The 23217-nt window shown below is 41.7% G+C and overlaps 1 protein-coding gene across 4 annotated transcripts in view; it reads left to right on the top strand.

The window, feature by feature from the left end:
• DYM (dymeclin) overlaps positions 1 to 23217 on the top strand; it is a 359762-nt gene that overhangs the window by 132579 nt on the left and 203966 nt on the right. For all 4 annotated transcript variants that reach the window (XM_043558777.1, XM_043558775.1, XM_043558776.1 and 1 more), the window contains exons 9-11: positions 14076 to 14258; positions 19127 to 19305; positions 21117 to 21242. In XM_043558777.1, the coding sequence (XP_043414712.1) occupies positions 14076 to 14258; positions 19127 to 19305; positions 21117 to 21242 (488 nt within the window). The remainder of the gene's footprint in view (positions 1 to 14075; positions 14259 to 19126; positions 19306 to 21116; positions 21243 to 23217) is intronic.

Raw genomic sequence — 23217 nt, 5'->3', positions numbered from 1 at the left:
GTGTTGCATTATGTCTCTGCGGTTCTCTTCGGAAATTCCTGTCACTCATATATTGGACCTTCTTGTTCTGTTCTTCCAATCTCTCTCTCTCTGAGAATTCTACTTCTTGGCATTCGGCTAATTTCCGATTTATGTTTTAGTTCACTAATTTTCCTGCTGTACTTAATCTTCTGTGAGATTCTTTCACGGAAGTTTTCTAATGTGTGAGTTATAACATAGGTACAATAAAGTACCTAGCTGGGGGAGGAGGGAAGCAAGGGCATGGGGGTGGTGACGGACGTTGAAAAAGTGATGGAGACCCGATCAGGTCCAAAACGGTTTGAGTCTGGTATTCCATGGAGGAGGTGACCTGGAAAGCTGGGCGATAATAACCAGAGCAGGGAATGCAGGAATTCAGAACTGTAGTGGTGGTGCAGTTAGAACCTGTAGGCGGGGTGCGGCCATGGGAGTGGCTCATTGAGGTAGGATAGAGGAAGTGAATCAGCAGATCAGGGCCTCTGAGGCTTACTGTTGGGTGGCTTGACTGAGAGTAGGTTGAAATTTTTAAAATGAGGACCGGAGTAGTGTCGAGAGAGAGACGGGGTCAGTGCTCACATTACTGGAAGATGAGCAGAAGTGACAATGTTGTCTGTAGATGACTATAGCAAGAAGGACTGATGGGATGTCTGAAGGTCGCGGGAATGTGTGGAGAGAGGTAGTTGGGAAGCGGTAATGAGTCTGTGGTACATGGGCTGTGGAGAGAGAAAAAGTGAGTCATCGCTTGAAACGTCTTCTGAGAAAGAACTGTCCTCAGGGGACACCCAGGTTTCTGTGATATCTGAGGCATTCAGAGAGATTGAACTTGAAAGCGTAGAGGCTTCCCCCCCCCGCCAAAAGACCTGGGTTCCAGAGGGCTAGTAGAAGGATCTGGATGGCAAGAGCTATTTAAGTGACGTGCCGAACCATATGGTGAGGAGCCCAGGTGTGATAGAGCTTCAGACCTTTTTGCTGCTCTGGGTAAACAGGGACGCAGGGCATAATGCAGTTCGTCCTGACGAGCTTTTAGGGGAAGGTGGGTGATCAGTTCCAGTCGTGGCTTTTGGCGGTTTGTCCTGGTGAGGCTTTGGCCTCACGGCCCCGGAAGGAGGTGTCTTATCTGAGGGACTCAGAGCTCCGTGAGCCTCCGTTGCGTCCCGCTGGGTGGCTGTGGCCCGGCGCGGGGAAGCGTGCCTTGGTGGCGGGGTGGTCTTCCCAGTTGTGCGTCACTGTGTTCTGGAGGGTTAACCAGAGAGCCCGCAACCATCTTAATTGGTCATTTGGAAGCCAGTGTAACAAATTTATAACTCAGAAAGGTTAAAGTGCATCACTCAAGGCCATGACCAATTCAAAACAAAACGGGGAGCGCAGGAATGGCAAACGCCTGTCGTGCGTGCCTGGGTGCACATCGCTTGTCCGGGCATAAGGAGCTTGGTAGCACAAACAGGCATTGCATAGCAGCTACTGGAAAGAAGACTTGGGATTTCCTGTAAGCTCTGGCGATCTTTTTTCTAGTTTATGAAAGCCAATTACGGGATCCCATAACTGATTTAGTACATTCGTAATGGGTCAGTATTAACCGTAGGTACACCTGAAAATGAATATGGGATAATTGTCATTCTTTTGTGTGAACATCAGAAAAGACTTGAATTCTTGGCCCGCCTGGGGCCCTTCAGAATCGGGCAGTGGGTCGAGCATTCCTGGAGAAGCGCTGTCCTGCGGCCCCCGCCCTCGTAGCCTGTCCTCTCTTTCCAGCCTTGTCTCACTCCACATTGCCGACTGAAGCGCTAGGAACACAGAAGGGCCGTGCTTGACCAGCTTTGTGTGATAGCGTTCCGTGCACTGAAGATGCCTTCCTGCTCTCCACCTGCATGCAGATCTGTCACTCACCTGCACACCCCAGGTCACAGGAAGCAGCTTTGGGAGGCTCTCCTGGGAACGCGCTGGCAGAGTGAGCGCTTTCTTCCCACGCGACTGTGTAACACTCTCACTACATGGTGTTAGAATGACATTCCTGCCCGTCTCCTCTCTCAGGGTTGTGGGCACCCTGAATGTAGTGCCATCAATTTATTCATTGAAGGAGCTGGGCACACTTGCTAGAGAGAGAATTTGGAAAGGGGCGCCTGGGTGGCTCGGTCAGCTGAGCGTCCGACTTCGACTCAGGTCATGATCTCGCTGTTCTCGAGTTCGAGCCCTGCGTCAGGCTCTGGGCTGACAGCTCGGAGCCTGGAGCCTGCTTCGGATTCTGTGTCTCCCCCTCTCTCTGCCCCTCCCCTGCTTGTGCTCTCTCCCTTTCTCTCTTTCTCTCAAAAATAAACGTTAAAAAAAAAAAAAGGATAATTTGGTAAATGTTTATTCACCATAAGAAAGGGGCAAAATGCCTAGGAGAGATGATGGTTCCTTAGGGGGAAATCAAGAAAATACACATGCATTACCAAGATGAACAGAAGCAGAAGGTTGAAGAACAAAAAAAAACCCCAATCCGTGCAAAAACAAAAAATGAAAATATATAGGGTTCTCTGGATGAGGTTGAAAAGTGAGAGAGAAGTCGGGCGAGATAATTGGGGTACAGACTCATTTGTGAAGCACAGAATGCTGTTCCTGGTACCAAATCGATCGAATTTAGGCCTGTTATATCCCAGGTACGGGAGACCTGATCTATGTTAGGATTTCAATTTGTAATTCACGGCTAAGACCAGGGGCCGCCTTTATTGTTTGGGAGCCAGAGAGGCAGTGTGGGCAGTGGGTGAGAGTATTTGCTTTAGACTGAGAGCAACTTGGGTGCTAAGGAACTGAGGCTCTCTGAGTTTAATCTGCCTGTAAAATTGGGTGAATGATAATAATGCTTGGTTTGGTTTTAATGTGGTAATTAGTAGAGATCGTCATTAAATGGCAAAAACTGCTTTTTTCTTCCTCTTTAGATTCCTTGTCTTCTGTTATCCCCTGCCTTCAACACTTTCTGGAGTATGGTAGTCTTCAAACATTATTGATCATCCACCCCATTGATACAAGCTTTTATAGCAGCCCCCTAATTTAAGTGAATTGATTCATAAATTATATAGTGCATTGTTAAACTAATGTGTCATGTACATTATAAGACATCTATAAATCGACATCTTCCAAAGAATACAATTAAAAATTTTTTTAACATATTTTTTTTTCCAACGTTTATTTATTTTTGGGACAGAGAGAGACAGAGCATGAACGGGGGAGGGTCAGAGAGAGAGGGAGACACAGTATCAGAAACAGGCTCCAGGCTCTGAGCCATCAGCCCAGAGCCCGACGCGGGGCTCGAACTCACGGACCGTGAGATCGTGACCTGGCTGAAGTCGGACGCTTAACCGACTGCACCACCCAGGCGCCCCATTAACATATTTAAAATTGTGTTTATTAATAAGAAGAAAATCTTTTTGATATTACAGAAAATATTAATAAGCATCCTGATGAGTGTTTCAATGTCTTGCTAATCACGATGGTTTCACAGTGTCATTATATAATATCTCAAGGAACCGTAGATATTTATAGCCATTTCACTTTTTAATTTATTTTTTTTTAACATTTATTCATTTTTGAAAGGCAGAGAGAGACAGAGCGCGGATGGGGGAGGGGCAGAGAGGGAGGGAGACACAGAATCTGAAGCAGGCTCCAGGCTCCAAGCTGTCAGCACAGAGCCCGACATGGGGCTCAAACCCACGAACTGCAAGATCGTGACCTGAGCCGAAGTTGAATGCTTAACCGGCTGAGCCACCCAGATGCCCCTTGCTGAGCATTTACATCTTGGGAACCTATTGGATTCGTGAATTAAATGAATTTAATATTCCAAATATTTATGGATGGATGTCCTCATTTTAAAGATTCTAGTTTCCTAGTGCCTTCCAAGTTCCCATCCTATTCTTTGATGGTAGATGTCTTTAAGGCATTTAAAAATTCATTTTAGTTTTTAAATTTTTTAAATGTTTTTATATGAGAAAGAGGGAGAGAGAGAGAGTGTGAGTGGGAGATGGGCAGAGAGAGGGGGAGACACAGAATGTGAAGCAGGCTCCAGGCTCTGAGCTGTCAGCACAGAGCCTGATGCAGGCCTCAAACTCCTGAACCATGAGATCATGACCTGAGCCGAAGTCAGGCATTTAACCGACTGAGCCACCCAGGCGCCCCTAAAACTTCATTTTAAAATTGAAATGATCAGAGTTTTGAGAAGAAACTCCTTCCGTCTTTCCATCAATGTCATTTTCAACCAGGGAGTAGTAACAGATTCTCAGTTTATAATTCCCAGAAAAGTAACACTTGGAGACCTACATGGAAAAAATGGTGGCTACCGAAGGTAGGAATAAATCTATATTGTTTATTACATCTGCACTTATTTGATTTATATTTACTCCTTCACAAGTGGAAGTTGAATGCTAATGTGAGTAATCAGTCTAAGATTTTACTGGGTAGAAACTTATTGGTAGATTCCAAGTGGATTCTCTTTGGTTACTGATACTGTTTATTTCCTGTGTTTTTTGAGGATTGATCCTACAGTTAATCTAGGTAGTTTCTGACAAAATCTCATGCATAATTCAGACTTTAACCTTGATTTTTATTTGGAGAAGGTAAAGAATTTCATATGAATATTTTTACCTAAAAAGTAAATTTGAGGCGCTTGGGTGGCTCAGTCAGTTAAGTGTCTGACTTTTGATTTCGGCTCAGGTCATGATCTCGTGGCTGATGGGATTGAGCCCTGCATTGGGCTTTGCGCTGACAGTACAGAGCCTGCTTGGGATATTCTCTCTCTCTCTCTCTCTCTTTCTTTTTGTGATGGTCAAAGTATTCCTTCTGGGATACAGGATGGGGTAGTAATATCATGTTGTTTTGTCTTAGGAAAACTGAATTTGACTCAAAATTGTTTTAGGAACTAGCAGTCACCAGATATTCTAAGAGGGCTTTAAATGTAAACACATGTAATAAAGCGAAACTATTAGTGACCCCCCCCCCCATCACCTAGTATTATAGTATGACTGGATGTAGTTCAAGATTGTGTACGTTGCTCTTTTATGTTCATTTTAAAATGAAAAAATAATTGCTAGGGATCATGTTTTCTTAACATAAATTTGGTTACAGAGATAGTCACTTGATGACTATGCCCTTTAATAAAGATAGAACATCAAGTATGATTTTTTCCTCATTAATCCAATATTTGAATATATTTCTTTTTTTTTTTTTAATTTTTTTTTTTCAACGTTTTTATTTATTTTTGGGACAGACAGAGACAGAGCATGAACGGGGGAGGGGCAGAGAGAGAGGGAGACACAGAATCGGAAACAGGCTCCAGGCTCCGAGCCATCAGCCCAGAGCCTGACGCGGGGCTCGAACTCACGGACCGCGAGATCGTGACCTGGCTGAAGTCGGACGCTTAACCGACTGCGCCACCCAGGCGCCCCGAATATATTTCTTTTAAGAAGTATTGTTCTAAGGATACCCCATGAACTTTTTGCGGATTTTAGGATTTCTTTCACTACATGCTCAGTTTAGAAATCAAAGCATTCTAATGAGGAAAACAAATCACTTTTAGTTCCAGTAAACAAAGACAACCACTTTGAGCACTGTGGGATATGCTTACCATCATCATCTTACAAAAAAGGATGCATACTTTGTTTTGTTTTGTTTTGTTTTTGTAGTAGTTAACATTTTTATTCTTAGTGGTAACATACAGAAAAATACACCGATGAAGTGTAGTTCAATTCATTATGATAGAGTGAATGGACATGTATGTAACTGCTGGTCAGTCAGATCAAGTAATTCTAGCACCCCAAAACTCCTCTCACACACTCACCTGACCTCTCTCCCCTCCCAACTGCAAAGGAAACCACTATCCCAACATCTAGTGCTGTAGTTTCGTCTGGCTTTGAAATTTATATAAATGGGATCGTATGCCATGTATTCTTTTGTGTCTTCCTTCTTTTGCTTACTTGTAAAATTGATCTGTGGTTTTGCATGACGCATAGTTTGTTCATTTTTATTACGTAGTATTCCGTTTTAAGACGATCTCACATTTACCCATTCTACTGTAATATGTATTTGATATTTCCAACCTTTGGCTATTAAGACAATGCTATGTACATTCGTGTACCTGTCTGTGCACACATGTAAACATTTTGTTGGTCCACTCATAAAATAATTAGTGGAATCGCTGGGTTCTAGTTGTGCCTCATTCACTTATATTGGTTACAAGTAAACTGTTTTCCAAATTATTGATTTGCCCCAGTTTACAGTCTCACTGCAGTAAATGAGAGTTCTACTTGCTCCACATCCGTGCCAACATGTTTTTGGAGAGGGTAAGGTGGAGTCAAGTTTATTGAGATATAATTTATATACAGTAAAAGTTGCTTTTGCTGTGTCTAGTTTCATTTTAGCAATTATGTGCAGTTATGCAAAAACCACCGTCATTAAGATATCGAGCATTTCCATCAAGGTCGAGACTTTGTAGTTGGACCCCCAACAACTGGCCCTCCACTATAGTTCTGTGAGGCAGACGTCCACCACTTTACATCCATAATCCGTTCATGAAAATCAGACATTCTACCGAAAGTGCTAGTCTGGAGCCTATTTACCATTATTTTAAATTAAAAAAATTATAATGTGATAATGACCCAACATATTCAGCCAGTTAAAAAAAATTTTTTTTTCATGTTTGTTTATTTTTGAGAGAGAGACAGAGCACGAGCAGGGGAGGAACAGAGAGAGAAGGAGAGAGAATTCCAAGCAGGCTCCACTGTGTCAGCATGGAGCGCAGAGGGGCTCAATCCCACGAACTGTGAGATTATGACCTGAACCAAAATCGAGAGCTGGATGCTCAACCGACTGAGCCACCCAGGCACCCCTACTCAGCCATTTTTTTAAGGCACACCAAATGCCTGTGTTTAAGAAAGAAACTAGTGGGTTTTTTTTTTTAAATATAAAATGCTTAAAACATGGCTTCCTGATCAAGTAATGATCGTAAGTGAACAGGTGTTTTGTGAATAGTAACATCTCTTCCATTCTAGTCATTTTGCTCCCTTTGCCAGAATTTTAACGCATTTTCAACTTTTGCCTCTCTGTTAACACTTCGGCAAAACCAAGGGCTCAGTGTGGAAGGGCTTATGGGAAACCACTTTAGTTTGTGTGCCCAGTGGGAGAGAATGGCTCACACCGAGCAGGACGCAGTGATGCTCTCTTAGCATCGACAACACCTGAGGCATACATCTAATTTTTTACACTCAGTTTAGCTTTAAAAAGTCAACAATTTTGTCATACCAGTTATATTGGTAATTAGACCTGTCCCCTCCCTCACATTTTTATTGTTAACAGATAAATAATCTTGAGTCCATACTTTTAAAAGATTGAATCATCAACACCAGATTTGTTCTTTTAGTTTATTTCCGTGCTTACTAGTTTTAGTTAGATACATCTTATTTTAAGAGTTTATTTGGAAGACCTGAGTGAGGGATACAATTAAAAAACTTGGGAGACCATCCTTAATTTGCTTTTTTAGAACAGAAGGAAACATACTGTAACTTTCCCTTATTTTTCTGGTGGAGAGAGATTTTGTTTGCCAACAGGAAAATGCAATTCCACTAAGATTCTTGGGTCACAGATCAGAGACTTGGATCAGCAAAAAGAAATGAACTTTTGGAAGAATTCTGGTCCAACATCATGGGCCAGTTTAAACTACAATGTAGGCAGTGGCAGGCAGCCTCCCTTCTCCCTATAAGGAAAGGCCGCCCTGCAGTGATATTTGCCAGGGCAGGGAGGAGGGATGTGTGTGGTGAGGGCAGGCGGGGCTGCACTAGCTTCTTAATAAAAACTTAGTGTGTCTGACGTTGCACGCAGCTTCTCAGCCCCCTTTGGGAAAACCCGAAAGGGGCAAAAAAATAAGAGTGGAGTTGTGCCGTGAGACGTTTGTGAAATTTGTTCCAGGGGCGGTCAGCTCTTACTTCTTCTAGTCGCAAAGATGCGCAGCTGTGAAGAGAATCTGCAAAACAAACAAACAGAAAAACAAAACAAAACAAAAAACCCCACTTATCTTTTACCTGGGAGAGCGCTCGGTGATTATTTTTCTTGCAGATTGAACTTCCTGATTGGGTTTTTCTTTGCCTGAGATCCTGGAACACACAGCGGTGGAGGCAGGGGTACACGGTCCCGAGGCATACTCTGAGTGGAAGGAAGTGACTGGAAGCTTTTTATAATGTTAAGATAAACAACAAGTCAGTCCCAAAGCAAATAATGTTTGGCTGCTGGTTGCGCTTTCTTAAACGATTCTGAATCTCTTATGAAATGTTTCACATTCCGCAACTGTTCACATGAACATTGCTTTGAATCAGCGTAAGTTTGTGATGTGTAATGATGAATTATTAGTTGATATTTTTTATTCAAATATCTAAGTTTTCCTAATGCAAAGCAGGGAGCACAGTGCTAGACAGAAATTTTACGGTCTTTGTCAATCATCTTAAGATCTTTCCTACGTTAAAAAAAACATCCTTTGAGTAATTTCTCTTCCTGGGCCTCAAGTTTGCTTGTGCCTACACTGGGGGTTCGTACTGGGCGTTCTGTGCATGCTGAGCGTCCCTGCATGTTCCTTTGGGGACCTCCAAAACGTGGGCAGGAATACCCCCACTGGAATAGAAAAGTCATTCCAGTGAATCATAGAAAATGTTTGAGATTTGCAGGACCACAATTATGTAAGAAGTGATATACTGATAGGGATCCATGCGGTAGTTTTATATCGTGTGTTTACTCAAAAATGTAAAATATTAGAAGTGAACAGATGGTCACACTGAACTGTTGACGGTTTATAAAAAGGAAGTGAAAAGTATCTACCTGTGTTAGTTCTGGGAAAATGACATTTCCCAGTTTTGTTTATTTGCCATCCATTTAACATTTCTTTACCAGAGCATTTAATTTCTTTAACAGAGGTGTTCGTTAAAAATGTCATCTGCTCGTTATAACAGGTAATCAAAATAAAAACCTAGATGAGTACAAAGACTAAAATATCACGACCATTGCCACCATCCTAGATCTGATCAGTGTTAACGTGTTGGTGTTTATCCCTCCAAAACTGTCAGGAGGTGCTTTTTAAAAATAAAGATCATCGGGCTGTATCCCCTAGCCCAGGTGCATATTGCCTCATATCTTGTGGGGTTGGTGACCAGGAATTTTCTCCCTTCCTTCACTTCTTTCATAAATGTTTTTAATTGAAAGTTATGCTTGAATATTGATATGTCCATGTCGTACGAGAGTCGGGAATAAACTGAACGAAATAAGAAACTCCTTCAGGCCACCTTCACTCCTACTCTCCTCTATGATCAGAGAGAATTTCTGTCCAAAGGGCACCCTGCCAGGCACCTGTAGGTGCTTTTACATGCAGAAAGATGTACATTTCTAATTTTTTAAACACAAGTGGGGCATGTTGTGTGTGTATATACTGTTTTGTGATTTGCACTTCCACTTAATGATGTATTGATAAGGTTTTTCTGTATTCTACATATAGACTATGCCTGTGAGGTCTCTGGCGGTCTGTTTTGTTGGCTTTTAAAAAAAATTTTTTTTAATCTTTATTTTTGAGAGAGAGAGAGCACGAGCAGGGGAGGAACAGAGCGAGAAGGAGACACAAAATCTGAAGCAGGCTCCAGGCTCTGAGCCATCAGCACATTTATTTATTTCTCAAGTTATTTAACATGCAGTGTAATTTTGGCTTCAGGAGTAAAACCCAGTGATTCGTCACTTACATGTAACACCCAGCGCTCATCCCAACAAGTGCCCGCCTCAATGCCCATCACCCGTTTACCCCACTCCCCACCCTCATCAACCCTCAGTTCTTTGTGTTTAAGAGTCTCTTATGGTTTGCCTCCCTTTCTGTTTTTATCTTAATTTTCCTTCCCTTCCCCCACGATCATCTGTTAAGTTTCTCAAATTCCACATATGAGTAAAATCATATGATAGGTCTTTTTCTGACTGACTTATTTCGCTTAATATAATTCCCTCCAGTTCCATCCATGTTGTTGCAAATAGCGAGATTTCATTCTTTTTCATCACCAAGTAGTATTCCATCGTGTGTGTGTGTGTGTGTGTGTGTGTGTGTGTGTGTGTACATGTACACACACACATATACTACATCTTCTTAATCCATTCATCAGTTGATGGACATTTGGGCTCGTTCTGTGATTTGGCTATTGTTAATAGCGCTGCTATAAATATTGGGGTGCACGTGCCCCTTCGAATCAGCATGTTTGTAAGTGCAGAGCCTGACACGGGGCTCTGCCTCACGTACTGTAAGATCATGACCTGAGCCAAAATCAAGAGTTGGATGCTTAACCTACTGAGCCACCCAGGCGCTACTGTTCTTTGTATCTTTTTGAATTTTGTTTCTTGCATAACAGAAAGGCTTTTTGAACTCAAGGTTCATTCAGGTACTTTTATAATTAAATACTGGGAGAATGATTAAATTCTGTTGTCCCGAAGACATTTCTAGAGTTTTGTCTTTACTCATTTGGAATACTACCTGTATCATAAGGTTCATTCTCAAATATATGTGGTTCTGTTGCTGAACTTGAACTCATTTCTGGTCCATCCAGCTAATTTGTCTACTGCCAGTATCACACTTTTAAATGACCTTAGCTTTATAAAAATTTTGCTGTTTAACCAGGAACATTCCTCCTCAGCAATATTTCTTTTGCACTGTATTACAAAATATTACACAAATTCCTCTTGGTATTTTGGTAGTGATTATCCTGAAGTTTAGATTAATTTACGGGTAGTTTTGCAGTATTGCCTTTTAATCTAGAAATCTACTGTACCTCTGTATTAATTTAGATCTTATACGGCCTTAAGTCTCAAGGTCTGTGGTTATCTGCCCGAAGGTATTACACATTTCTGTTGATTCTTTTTAAAAAAATTTTTAAATGTTTATTTATTTTTGAGAGAGCACGAGCAGGGGAGGGGCAGAGAGAGAGAGAGGGAGACACAGAATCTGAAGCAGGCTCCAGGCTCTGAGCCATCAGTGCAGAGACTGATGCGGGGCTCTAACTTTTGAACCGGGAGATCATGACTGGAGTTAGAGTTGGACACTTCATCAACTGAGCCACCCAGGTGCCCCTCTTTTGTGTTGATGTTTAAAGATTTTATTGATTCTTGGGGCGCCTGGGTGGCGCAGTCGGTTAAGCGTCCGACTTCAGCCAGGTCACGATCTCGCGGTCCGCGAGTTCGAGCCCCGCGTCGGGCTCTGGGCTGATGGCTCAGAGCCTGGAGCCTGTTTCCGATTCTGTGTCTCCCTCTCTCTCTGCCCCTCCCCCGTTCATGCTCTGTCTCTCTCTGTCCCAAAAATAAAATAAACGTTGAAAAAAAAAATTAAAAAAAAAAAAAACGATTTTATTGATTCTTGAAGATTGTTTGTTGCTGTGGTGATTGGACTTTGTAATTGTTTGTTGCTCACGTATAGGCAGGTTTTTGATTTTTTATATGTCACTCTTTTAGTTCTAGACTGTACCAAAATCTGTTCGTTCTGATAGTGTGTCAGTTGATTCTCTTGATGTTCTAGAGCAGCTGTGTCTGATACAAACGTGAGCCATAGATGCAAACCACATATGTGATTTAAAAATGTCTGGTAGTCATATTGAAAAAGTAAAAACAAACAGGTGAAGCTTATCTTAACAATACACTTTAATATAATGTGTCCAAAATATTATAATGTCAACATGTAATCAGTATTTAAAAATTGGCAAAAAATTTTTTACTTTTGTATTAAGTCTTCAGAATTGAGTATTTTATACTTACAGCATGGTGCGTTTGGGACGAACCACATTTCAAGTGCCCGGTACCCACAGTGGTTGGTGGCTACTCCATCGGACAGTGCACAGTCAGGTTGCTTGCAAATAATTTTGTGTGTGTGTTTACGAGTCTGTCATGGTTTGCCTCCCTTTCTGTTTCTTTCTTATTTTTCCCTCCCTTCCCCCACGATCATCTGTTAAGTTTCTCAAATTCCACATATGAGTAAAATCATATGATAGGTCTTTTTCTGACTGACTTATTTCGCCCCGCCCCCCGCCTTGCCTGAACACTTTTGCTTGGAGCACCTGTAGTTCATTGGTGATGTTGGTGATATCCATAGGGGTGTTCTTCTAATGTTTGACCACCGTGGATTTCTGATTAGATGGACTTTAGAATCCAAAGAGGTTACTTTTCTTTTCTAGCTTGTAAGAATTCTTCAAATTAAAAAAAATTTTTTTTAACTTTTATTCATTTTTGAGAGACAGAGACAGAGCGTGAGTGGGGGAGGGGGACAGAGAGAGAGAGAGAGAGAGAGAGAGAGAGAGAGAGAGAGAATCTGAAGCAGGCTCCAGGCTCTGAGCTGCCAGCACAGAGCCCAATGCGGGGCTCGAACTCGCTAACTGTGAGATCATGACCTGAGCCCAAGTTGGATGCGGAACTGACTGAGCCACCCAGGCGCCCCAATTTGTAAGAATTCTTAATAGGTTTTAAATTTAATTTTAAAAATTGGCGAGATTATCTTTTCCTCCGTCTTTTTACAGTGAGTAACAAGCATACTTCATTTTATTGTGCTGTGTTTTACTGTGCTTTGCAGATACAGCAGTTTTTATTGTTTGTTTGTTTGTTTTAGGGTTTGTGGCAACCTTGCATTGAGCAAGTCTGTCCGCACCATTTTTGCAGCCACATTTGCTCACTTTGTGTCTCTGTGTCACATTTTGATAATTCTCACAAGTCTTCAAACTTTTTCATTAATATATTTGTCATGGTGATAATGCGATCAGTGATTACAGCTAGCAGAAAGCTCAGATGATGGTTAGCATTTTTTAGTAATAAAGTATTTTTTAATTAAGGTATGTATGTTGGTTTTCTTAGACATAATGGTATTGCACACTTCATCCACTACAGTATAGTGTAAACATAACTCTTTTTTTTTAATTTTTTTTAACGTTTATTTATTTTTGAGACAGAGAGAGACAGAGCATGAACAGGGGAGGGGCAGAGAGAGAGGGAGACACAGAATCCGAAACAGGCTCCAGGCTCTGAGCTGTCAGCACAGAGCCCGACGCGGGGCTCGAACTCACGGACCGTGAGATCATGACCTGAGCCGAAGTCGGACGCTTAACTGACTGAGTCACCCAGGCGCCCCTGTAAACATAACTCTTCTATGCAGTGGGAAACCAAAAACTTCATTTGATTCACTTCACCACAATACTAGTCGGAACCAAACCTGCAGTATCTCTGAAGTGTGCCTGCCTACAAATTAACAGACTTCTAAAATGATGAACAATTCTTGCATTTCAGAGACAAAACTCTCATGATCATGCTGCATTTGTTCTTTTAATGAATTTTTGTGTAAGATTTCGTCTGCTTTTTTTGATTGAGTCTGTCTGTAAACCTCTTTTTTCATTTCTCCCTCTTATTTTAAACGCTGTCATCGTCCAGTTTCTGTAGCAGGGAGATTTTTCTGGTCTGGTCACATGAGTTGTGTATATATGACTCTTGTTGTGTAGTTCGGAGCTGCTTATGTAACACGGGAATTGTCTGTGCTGGGAGGGCTTGGTGGACTTATTTGTGAGCTTTGGACTGGATTTGGTTTTTAGGGCTAGCTCCTGGACTCCGTTTTCTGCTCTTCTAAGATTGTTTGTTCATTCAAGCTTTTGTCTTTGGCCAAGTTTGGTATTTTGTATCTTCCTAGATATTTTAGCATTTTGCTTAGGTTTTCAAATCTGTTGGTATAAAGTTGCACCTGAAGTTTTCTTACAATTTTGTAGATGTTTTGATATGTAAAGAAAATCTCGAAAGACCTAAGAAGTCCAGCGGTGGTTATCTCTGGGAAGTAAAAAGTAGGTTATAGGAGTGGGGAATGATGGTCTTAAGGAATTTTATATCGTTGGGCAATAGGAGACTTTTCACGTACCAGACTTGTTTTACTTTAATAACTGAAAAGAGTGTTTCTTCAAAGTTTGAAATATGAAAAAGTGTACAATATCACACAGAAGTACGTATTTCCATCTCACTAGTCCCAGCACCTCTTAACTATGTGTTTTTTTTTTCTCAAGCTGGCCTCTGGACGGTCTTCACACTGGGCGGCGTGGGCAGCAAAGCAGCTGCCACTCCAGAACTTTCTTCTCCTCTGGCCAACCAGAGTCTCCTGCTTCTGCTGGTGCTGGCCAACCTGACCGACGCTGCAGATACGCCAAACCCCTACAGACAGGCCATTATGTCCTTTAAGAATACGCAAGGTTTGTGGTACTTTGTTCCCTGAGTATTCTTTCTAATGACAAATGAGGGTTTTGCTTACCCATGTTATCGTTTTATAGTTGTGGAGATGAATATTTGTATATTTTCATATTGGTTAAAGATGAGAAAGAGTTAGATTTTTCTATCTGTATTCTTAGGAAGGTCAAATAAATCTTAGATAAAAGCTGTAGTTCTTTAGAGCCACTTAAAGCTATTTTTTTTTTTTTTTTTTTGGTCCAGAAATAACCAAGCCAGCAATATGCTTCACTTAGATCCTCCTGTCCCACCTGTTAGGGATAGGAATTAACCTGGAAAACTCTGAGTCATAGATTGTTCGAAGGTTTTCATTTAAAGTCTGTATTCCAGTTAGAGTTTTATAAAACTAAAAATTAGAGCTTAATAAACTGCTTCTGGAAAGATGCAGACCCCTTTGTAGGGGTCTTAACTCTGTTACCATCTCTTAACTCTGCTGTGGTAGCACAAAAAGCAGGCATAGATAATAAGGAAGTGAGCATCGCTGGTTTCTATTAAAACTTTATTTCCAAAATAGGTGGTGAGCTTGCCTGTGGTCTGTAACTTGCCCTGTAGAGCATGGGTAGATAGTTCCGTGTTGAAAGAGTAATCTCCAATCAAAAGATTACACTCTGTAAGCCAGGTTAATACAGTAGCTAGATTTTCTTTTTTTTTTTAATTTTTTTTTTCAACGTTTATTTATTTTTGGGACAGAGAGAGACAGAGCATGAACAGGGGAGGGGCAGAGAGAGAGGGAGACACAGAATTGGAAACAGGCTTCAGGCTCTGAGCCATCAGCCCAGAGCCTGACGCGGGGCTCGAACTCACGGACCGCGAGATCGTGACCTGGCTGAAGTCGGACGCTTAACCGACTGTGCCACCCAGGCGCCCCTGGTAGCTAGATTTTCAAGGTGTATTGGACATGAGTATAATCAACATGGGTAAGAAGTGAAATTATTGGATGGGAACATTTTTAAAGCTTCTGACATGCTTTGCCATGTTCCTTTCCAGAGTTCTAATACACGTTTCTTCTTTTTCTCTTAAGTTTATTTATTTATTTTGAGAGAGAGAAAGAGAGTGGAGAGAGAGAATCCCAAGCAGGCTCCGTGCTGACAGCACGAAGCCTGACACGGGGCTCGATCTCATGAACCTGTGAGATCATGACCTGAGCCGAAATCAAGAATCAGAGGCTTAACCAACTGAGCCATCCAGGCTCCTCTAATACGCGTTTCTTAATAGACAGTATATGAGTGTGCCAGTTGGGTGTACCTTTGCCAACTCTGGTATTACTGTTTGTAGGGGGAAATAATGATAGGTAACCTCTAACAATTTGATAGATAAAATGTGAAAACTCATGCATCTGATAGTACTTTTCTGTTCCCATTAATATTACATTGTGGCTTACTGGTTAAGAAAACAAGTTTTGCAAAGCAGATGAACATTGGTTGGGGGGGCAGGGGGAGAAAAAAGAGAGAGGGAAACAAATCGTAAGAGATTCTTAAAGATAGAGAACAAACTGAGGGTTGATGGAGGAAGGTCGGTGGGGGGATGGGCCAGATGGGTCCCAGGCATTAAGGAGGGCATATGTAAATGATGAATCACAGAATTCTACTCCTGAAGCCACTATTGCTTAAATAAATAAAGTAAAGTAAAAAAATAATTAAACAAAAATTTGAAAAGAAAACAAAAGCAAGTTTTGGGAGTCAAGCAGACAGAGTTTATGCCACACTGTGTCACTTCAGAGCTGTGAAGCTTCTCACAGTTTGCTTAACCTCAAGCCTCCCTGGCTTTGTCTTTAAAATGGGAATAATGTCCCCTAATATTTGTATAAGCACCAAGCAAGGTAAGGTTTTAAAATGATTAGCTCAGTTTTTGCAACATAGCCAGATACTCGGTTTATAGTATATATTCTCACTTTTGATGCTGAGGCCAGATGTTGCTATTGAAGGTCAAACTTTCTGGGGTCGCCATCTTTTCTGGTGGACAGTTTGGTGCGGGGATTCTGAGCATTGACTTTAGGGTTAAACTGCCTTGGGTTCATATCCCAGTTTTTATTCTTTTTCTTTTTTTTTTTTCTTTTAAATTTTTTTTAACATTTATTTATTTTTGAGAAACAGAGTGAGACAAAGCGTGAGTGTGGGGTGGGGGGGAGGGGGCAGGCAGAGAGAGAAGGAGACACAGAATCTGAAGCAGGCTCCAGGCTCCGAGCAAGCGGTCAGCACAGAGCCCGATGCGGGGCTCCAACCCACAAACTGTGAGTTCATGACCTGAGCCGAAGTTGGATGCTCAGGTGACTGAGCCACCCAGACTCCCCTCTTTTTTAATGATTTAAGTTTATTTATTTGTTCTGAGAGAGAGAAAGAGGGAGGGGCAGAGAGAGAGGGAAATAGAGAATCCCAAGCAGGCTCCATGCCACCAGAGTAGAGCCCGACATGGGGCTCATACCCATGAACCACAAGATCATGACCTGAGCTGAAATCAAGAGTCAGAAGCTTAACCGACTGAGCCACCCAAGTGCCCCCAGTTTTTATTCTTTAAATACCGGTGTCTTTAATCTGTAAAGCAGGGGTTATAATTTCTACCTCACAGGGTTTTTATAAAAATTAAGTATTTATCATAGTACGGAGTCATTCTATTATCGCTGTAATTATAAGAAGCAGGATAATGCAGTGGTGACAACAGAGGGTGATCTGTGTTTTACTTGGGGCTGCTCTAGGAAAAGTTCATCTCCCCAGGCCTCTATTTCATCCTTTGTGAAGTTGGTCAGAATAATGACATGATCCTTCTTGTATGCATTAAATAAGGGATAATACATGTAAATCTGTAAATAATAGCTAGGTCATAGCACTTATTAGCTAGTAATACATAGATGTTATGGATACACACACATCACACATACTCCATTTGCAGTCAGGCGTAAATCAGCCTGGCAAACAGGTTACTTTGCTTCGTTGTAGAGAGGCATAGTGTGTCTAGAATCTTCCTCCATTGAGTGTTCTGTAGATGCTGTAGTCATTTGCATACTCATAGATTATATGCAACGCTTCCTTTTGCCATCCTTTGCAAAAACAAGTCACGCAAAACAGTGATTTTTGTAGCTGACCAAAATACAGTGTTAGGATTGGAAAACTAACCTATATGCTAAATGTGGGAGGAAAAGTGAGGGCACTTTGTAGTAAAGTTACAGACACTTTTTAGTCTCACAACGTACAGGTGAGAAAGGAGGCTCCAAGAGGTACGGGACTGTGCTATCAAAGTTGTGTTGGTACACCTCTTTTCCGTAAGAGTGAAGCTTGTGGAGATTCTAATGCAGGAATTTAAAATTTTTTACTTTTATTTATTTTTTGTGTCTTTAAAAAAACATCTTGGTTCTTTCCAAGATATTATTAAAATAATCACCTTGTTGTGCTGTCATGTTCCAGTGTTCTTATCTGATAGGATCATACTTTTCTCTACGTCAGTTGACCCGTCTCTACCTCTTTTTTGACTTGCTAACTTTGCTGGCTTCGGTGTTTAAGCAAGAGTCCAGCGCATGTAGGAAGGGGGCTCTGCTCTGTCAGTTTGCGGAATCAGGGATTTTCCCACATGGGCTGGGATTTATGGCTTTCGTCATGCTAGTGACTCTAAAAAAAGATCTACAGGGGCGCCTGGGTGGCTCAGTCAGTTAAGCGTCCAACTCTTGGTTTCGGCCCAGGTCATGATCTCACGGTTCATGGGTTTCGAGTCCCACGTAGGGCTTTGTGGTGAGAGTGTGGAGCCTGCTTGGGATTTGCTCTCCTCTGTCTGCCCCTCATCCGCTCACGTGTGTGCACGCGCACGCTCTCTCTCTCTCTCTCTCAAAATAAATAAACTTGGAAAAAAGTATTTACAAAATCACGTACATGTTCTGATAGTTGTCTGAGGTTCAGTATATTCTACTATAGAAGCTACTGCTGAACATGCTGATAGTACTTTAAAACTGGCTAGGGGAACCTGGCTGGTGGAGCCCACAGCTCTTGATCTCGGGTCCTGTGTTCAAGCCCCATGTTGGGCGTACTATTTGCTTAATAAATAAATTTTTAAAAAAACAATTAAAAAATAAAAGTAATTAAGTTATATGTTGCTATCCTAGCTGTTTTTTTCATAAATGGATTAGTGACATTGGTGAGTACTTGAGCCGTAGTTATTCATTGGAAAAAGATTAGCTTGAAGTCCTTTTTTCTTTTTAGCCCTTACAAGAGGATTTTCTGTTTTATATAGAAACTTTTATATTCTTTGTCTTGGTATTCTTTATTTAGGACTTGTGGTCATTTAATTTTGGTAACAGAACATTTCAGATGTCATGGTTAAATTGTATTTATTAAAGGGCCTTTGGGCTGGGCCCGTAGCTCTGTTTATTTAAGCTTATGTTCTTATAGCCAGTTTAATTTAGCTATATTAATGCAAAAATAGTAAATGAAGTCAAAGTATGTGACTTAGTTGTTTTTTTTTTTATATTTGGCTTGTTAAAATATAAACTGTCACTCTGTTAAGTGGTATTTGCACATATATTTATAATCATTCGAAGGCTGTGGCTTGGATAGTACAAAGAAATAAACTGTCCCAGTTTTTCCCCACCCTGGTGAGAACATTTCAGTCCTATTCTCTTAGCAAATTTCAATTACGCAGTGATGTTACCAACCATAGTCACCATGCTTTAATTAGCTCTTTAAATACAATTTAAAATAGAAATAGAAATTTTGAACCTGAAATGTGGCAACATACAAGATTAATGGGAATCAAATTGTGTACATTAACAGTGCTTTTATTACTTATATAAGGCATGGTCCAGAAAATACCAGCGTAATATTCCAATAATTTTGTGTTTTCTGTATTCCAGATAGCAGTCCTTTCCCCTCGTCAATTCCACACGCTTTCCAGATTAACTTCAACAGTTTGTACACAGCTCTGTGTGAACAGCAGACGTCCGACCAAGCAACTCTCCTCTTGTACACATTGCTGCATCAGAATAGTAACGTTAGAACATACATGTTGGCTCGCACAGACATGGAAAATCTTGTAAGTATCACACTACCCTCGTCATCCTTTTTGTATTGTATAATCTTTTGAAGAGCAGATTCTTTTCCCAAGAGGGTAGATACGTTTGCCTCATTGCAAAGCTGAGGGTTGGGAGGTTGACGGGGAGCTGCCAGCAGACACAGGCGGGGGTAGGAGTTTAACGGTGTAGGAGACAGTGCACATGGCAGTGTGCTCACAGCGCCCGAGAACCCCGCAGCGCAACCAGCTTTTCTGAACTTCAGGCCTTTATAGCTGCCCGTTGCCCAGGATCCAGTCCCATCAAGTCTTCCAAGAAGCACCGCCTCCCATTCTCAAGACATTTGTACCCTGGTGGTTCTTTCCAGTGCTAAGTGCCCACCTACCGAGGTCATGTAGCTAGTCCTGTTTGCAGCAAGTTCCTGGTGGACATGGCTAGGATCCGGAAGGGTGATATTCCAGATTGGTTTCCCACGTGTCCTGTCCCTTCATGAGGCTTAGACTTGAGGTCTGCCTGAACTCAATTCCTAGAGTGGTAGAGTTTAAAGTACCTGTGCCAGAGAGCACTGAAATGTGGCTGCAGAACTCCGGTAGTGAATCAGTGATTTCCGTTTGTAACTAACGTGTGAACAAAAATGCTTCCGTGACTGGACAAGTAAACCTTATCTCACCAAGGTGTTAATATTATATTTGAAATGCGTACTATAGAGATACCCGTGGGCTATTTATTCATTAATAAAGTTGTGAACATTCCTGCAAGAGCCAGCAGCTTGCTGGTGGCAACAGGAATGTTCCTCCGTACCAGTTTTTACAAGGTGGTAACAGGATTCACCAGGGATTTGGTGGCCATTTTTTCAGAGTTAACGTGAAAATACTGCGTAACATGGAATATTAGAATTCATTTGAAGAGTGTGTTCTGTGTCAAAGTGACGGTAAAGACCAAACACATGATGAACAGACCTGTCTGCACACCCACTGTACGTGGAAAACATTGGTTATTTTACATAGTAAAATTGGATGTAACAGTGTTCTGCTCATGGGAATAAAAACTTGGAGCGAAGGCCTGTTTACTGATGGGTGAGTGGGAATAAGCAGAGACAATTCTGAGCATGATGTATCCTAAGTGAAATGATGGCACTAAGCAGAAAGCCCATGACACCATCTGTTCTAGAAAGTTCATGGTAAGGATGTTGGTACATAAGAATACTCATCTGCATATGATGACATAACACCAGTAAAGACTTAAAAGGTTTCGTTTTGGGTTTTCTTGGAGTGGGGGTGGAGGATTATATATTTACCTTTGTTTTTAATTTCTTGTATAGATTATTTTGATAATGTCTCAACTGATGTCCTTACCTGTCCTTCGCCTTTCGTCAATAATATTTATTGGGGCTATGATTGGAAAATGTGTTATCGGTAGGAAATTTACTGTGCTGATTTGATTTTGTTGTCAACCGTTCTTTTATTCTACAGTCTTTCCAATGAAGAAGATAGTGTTTGACACATTAGTGTTTCTAAGAATACCGTACTGTGTATAAGCTCCTGCTAGGCTGGAGGCAGATCTCCCTGTACTCAGTGCCACATGTTGGCCCAGATGGTCTCTGCAGACCCAGTCTTGACGTGGTGGCAGGGTGAAGGTTTTCTCTCCTGCTGTCTGAGCTGTGTACACGGAGAAAGTACTTTCAGTCATAAGCTGGTTTGTGTGGTTTTCTTTTTCCTTTAAAGAAACCTATAACTATGAAATTGAAACAGTATATAATAAAAGCATAAAGGTTGAAAACATTGGTCTTCTCATAAAGTAATTGGAATAGTAAATTAAAATTTTTATCTGACAGGTTTTACCAATTCTTGAGATTCTGTATCACGTTGAAGAAAGAAATTCACACCATGTGTACATGGCCCTTATAATATTACTGATCCTTACAGAAGATGATGGCTTTAATAGATCCATTCACGAAGTGGTAAGTTATCATTACTTAAGGGTGTCAGAGTTACAGAATAGGCATGCCCCTCCACGTGATTTACGGCGGCTTTAGCATTTCTTCCTTCCTTTCCTTCTGGTAGATGTTTCCACAAGAACCTCAGAAACGGTGTGTCTTTTTTCAGATTTATGAAGTGCTTTTTTTATGAATGACTAGTAGCCTGTTAAAAATTCTCAAAACTGGGGGCATGTGGGTGGCTCAGTTGGGAATCTGACTTTGGCTCAGGTCATGATCTTGTGGTTTGTGGGTTCCAGCCCCACACTGGGCTCCGTGCTGACAGCTCTGAGCCTGGAGCCTGCTTCGGATTCTGTGTCTCTCCCTCTCTCTGCCCCTCCCCCAGCTTGCAATCTGTCTTTCTCGCTCTCAAACAAAACAAAACAAAACAAAACAAAACAAAACAAAAAAACACATTAAAAACAAAAATTAAGGGGCTCCTGGGTAGCTCAGTCCGTTAAGCGTCCGACTTCAGCTCAGGTCATTATCTCAGAGTTTATGGGTTCAAGCCCCATGGCAGGCCCTTTGTTGACAGCTCAGAGCTTGGAACCTGTTTCAGATTCTGTGTCTCCTTCTCTCTCTGCCCCTCCCCCACTTGTGCTTTGTGTCTGTCTGTATGTGTGTGTGTCTCTTTCAAAAATAAATATTTAAAAAATTTATTTTAATTCTCAAAATGGTTTCTTGGGACGCCTGTGTGGCTCAGTTGGTTAAGTGTCCAACTCTTGATTTCAGCTCAGGTCATGATTTCACGATCCGTGGTATTGAGCCCTGCATCAGGCTCTGCACTGACAGCGTGTAGCCTGCTTGGGATCCTCTGTCTCCCTTTTTCTCTCTGCCCCTCCTCTGGTCGTGTTCTCTCTCCCCCAAAATAAACATTTGAGGGGGGAAAAAACTCTCAAAACAGTTTCTTTAGTAATTGAAGTAAATGTTTTTGCTGTCACTGAGTTCGTTTTTCCTCTGTGTTTCATTTCCCGTTTTTAGTTGTGACAGAAAGTGTCAAACAGGTCAGCCCCTTGTATACACAGTAAGTGAAAGAATAGGGATCAGTCAGAGAAAGACAAATATCATATGACTTCACTCATATGAGGACTTTAAGAGACGAAACAAATGAACATAAGGGAAGGGAAACAAAAATAATATAAAAACAGGGAGGGGGACAAAACACAAGAGACTCTTAAATATGGAGAACAAACAGGGTTACCGGAGGAGTTGTGGGAGGGGGGCTGGGCTAAATGGGTAAGGGGCACTAAGGAATCTCCTCCTGAAATCATTGTTGCACTATATGCTAACTAATTTGGATGTAAATTAAAAAAAAAAAGAAAAAAAAAGAATAGGGAACAAAAAGAAGACGACTGAGAAATTGTTTCATGTTAAAAAAAATTTGTTTTTAATGTTCGTTTATTCTTGAGGGAGAGAGAGACAGTGTGAGTGGGGGGAAGGACAGAGAGATAGAGGGAGACACAGAATCCGAAGCAGGCTCCAGGCTCTGAGCTGTGAGCACAGAGCCCGACATGGGGCTCGAACCCACGAACCACGAGATCATGACCTGAGCCAAAGTCCGAGGCTTAACCCACTGAGCCATCCAGGTGCCCTGTTTGTTGTTTTAAAGATTGTGTTTTTAAATAATCTCTGCACCCAACATGGGGCTCGAACTCACAACCCTGAGATCGGGAGTCACATGCTCCACCGACTGAGCCACGCAGGTGCCCCACTGATACTTCCCTTTGAAAAAATTGGGTTTGGGGGGGCACCTGGGTGGCTCAGTCTGTTAAACGTCCAACTTTGTCTCAGGTCATGATCTCACGGTTTGTGGGTTTGAGCCCCACGTTGAGCTCTGCACTGATAGCACAGAGTCTGCCTCAGATCCTCTGTCTTCTCTCTCTGCCCTTGCATGCTTGCTCTCTCTCTCTCTCTCTCTCTCTCTCTCTCTCTCTCTCCCCCTCCCTCCCTCTCCCTCTCA

This window comes from Prionailurus bengalensis, chromosome D3 (assembly GCF_016509475.1).
Source record: "Prionailurus bengalensis isolate Pbe53 chromosome D3, Fcat_Pben_1.1_paternal_pri, whole genome shotgun sequence".
In the NCBI taxonomy this organism is placed as follows: domain Eukaryota; kingdom Metazoa; phylum Chordata; class Mammalia; order Carnivora; family Felidae; genus Prionailurus; species Prionailurus bengalensis.
The sequence above is the reverse complement of the archived record's forward strand: the minus strand, read 5'-3'. Positions and strand labels throughout refer to the sequence as shown.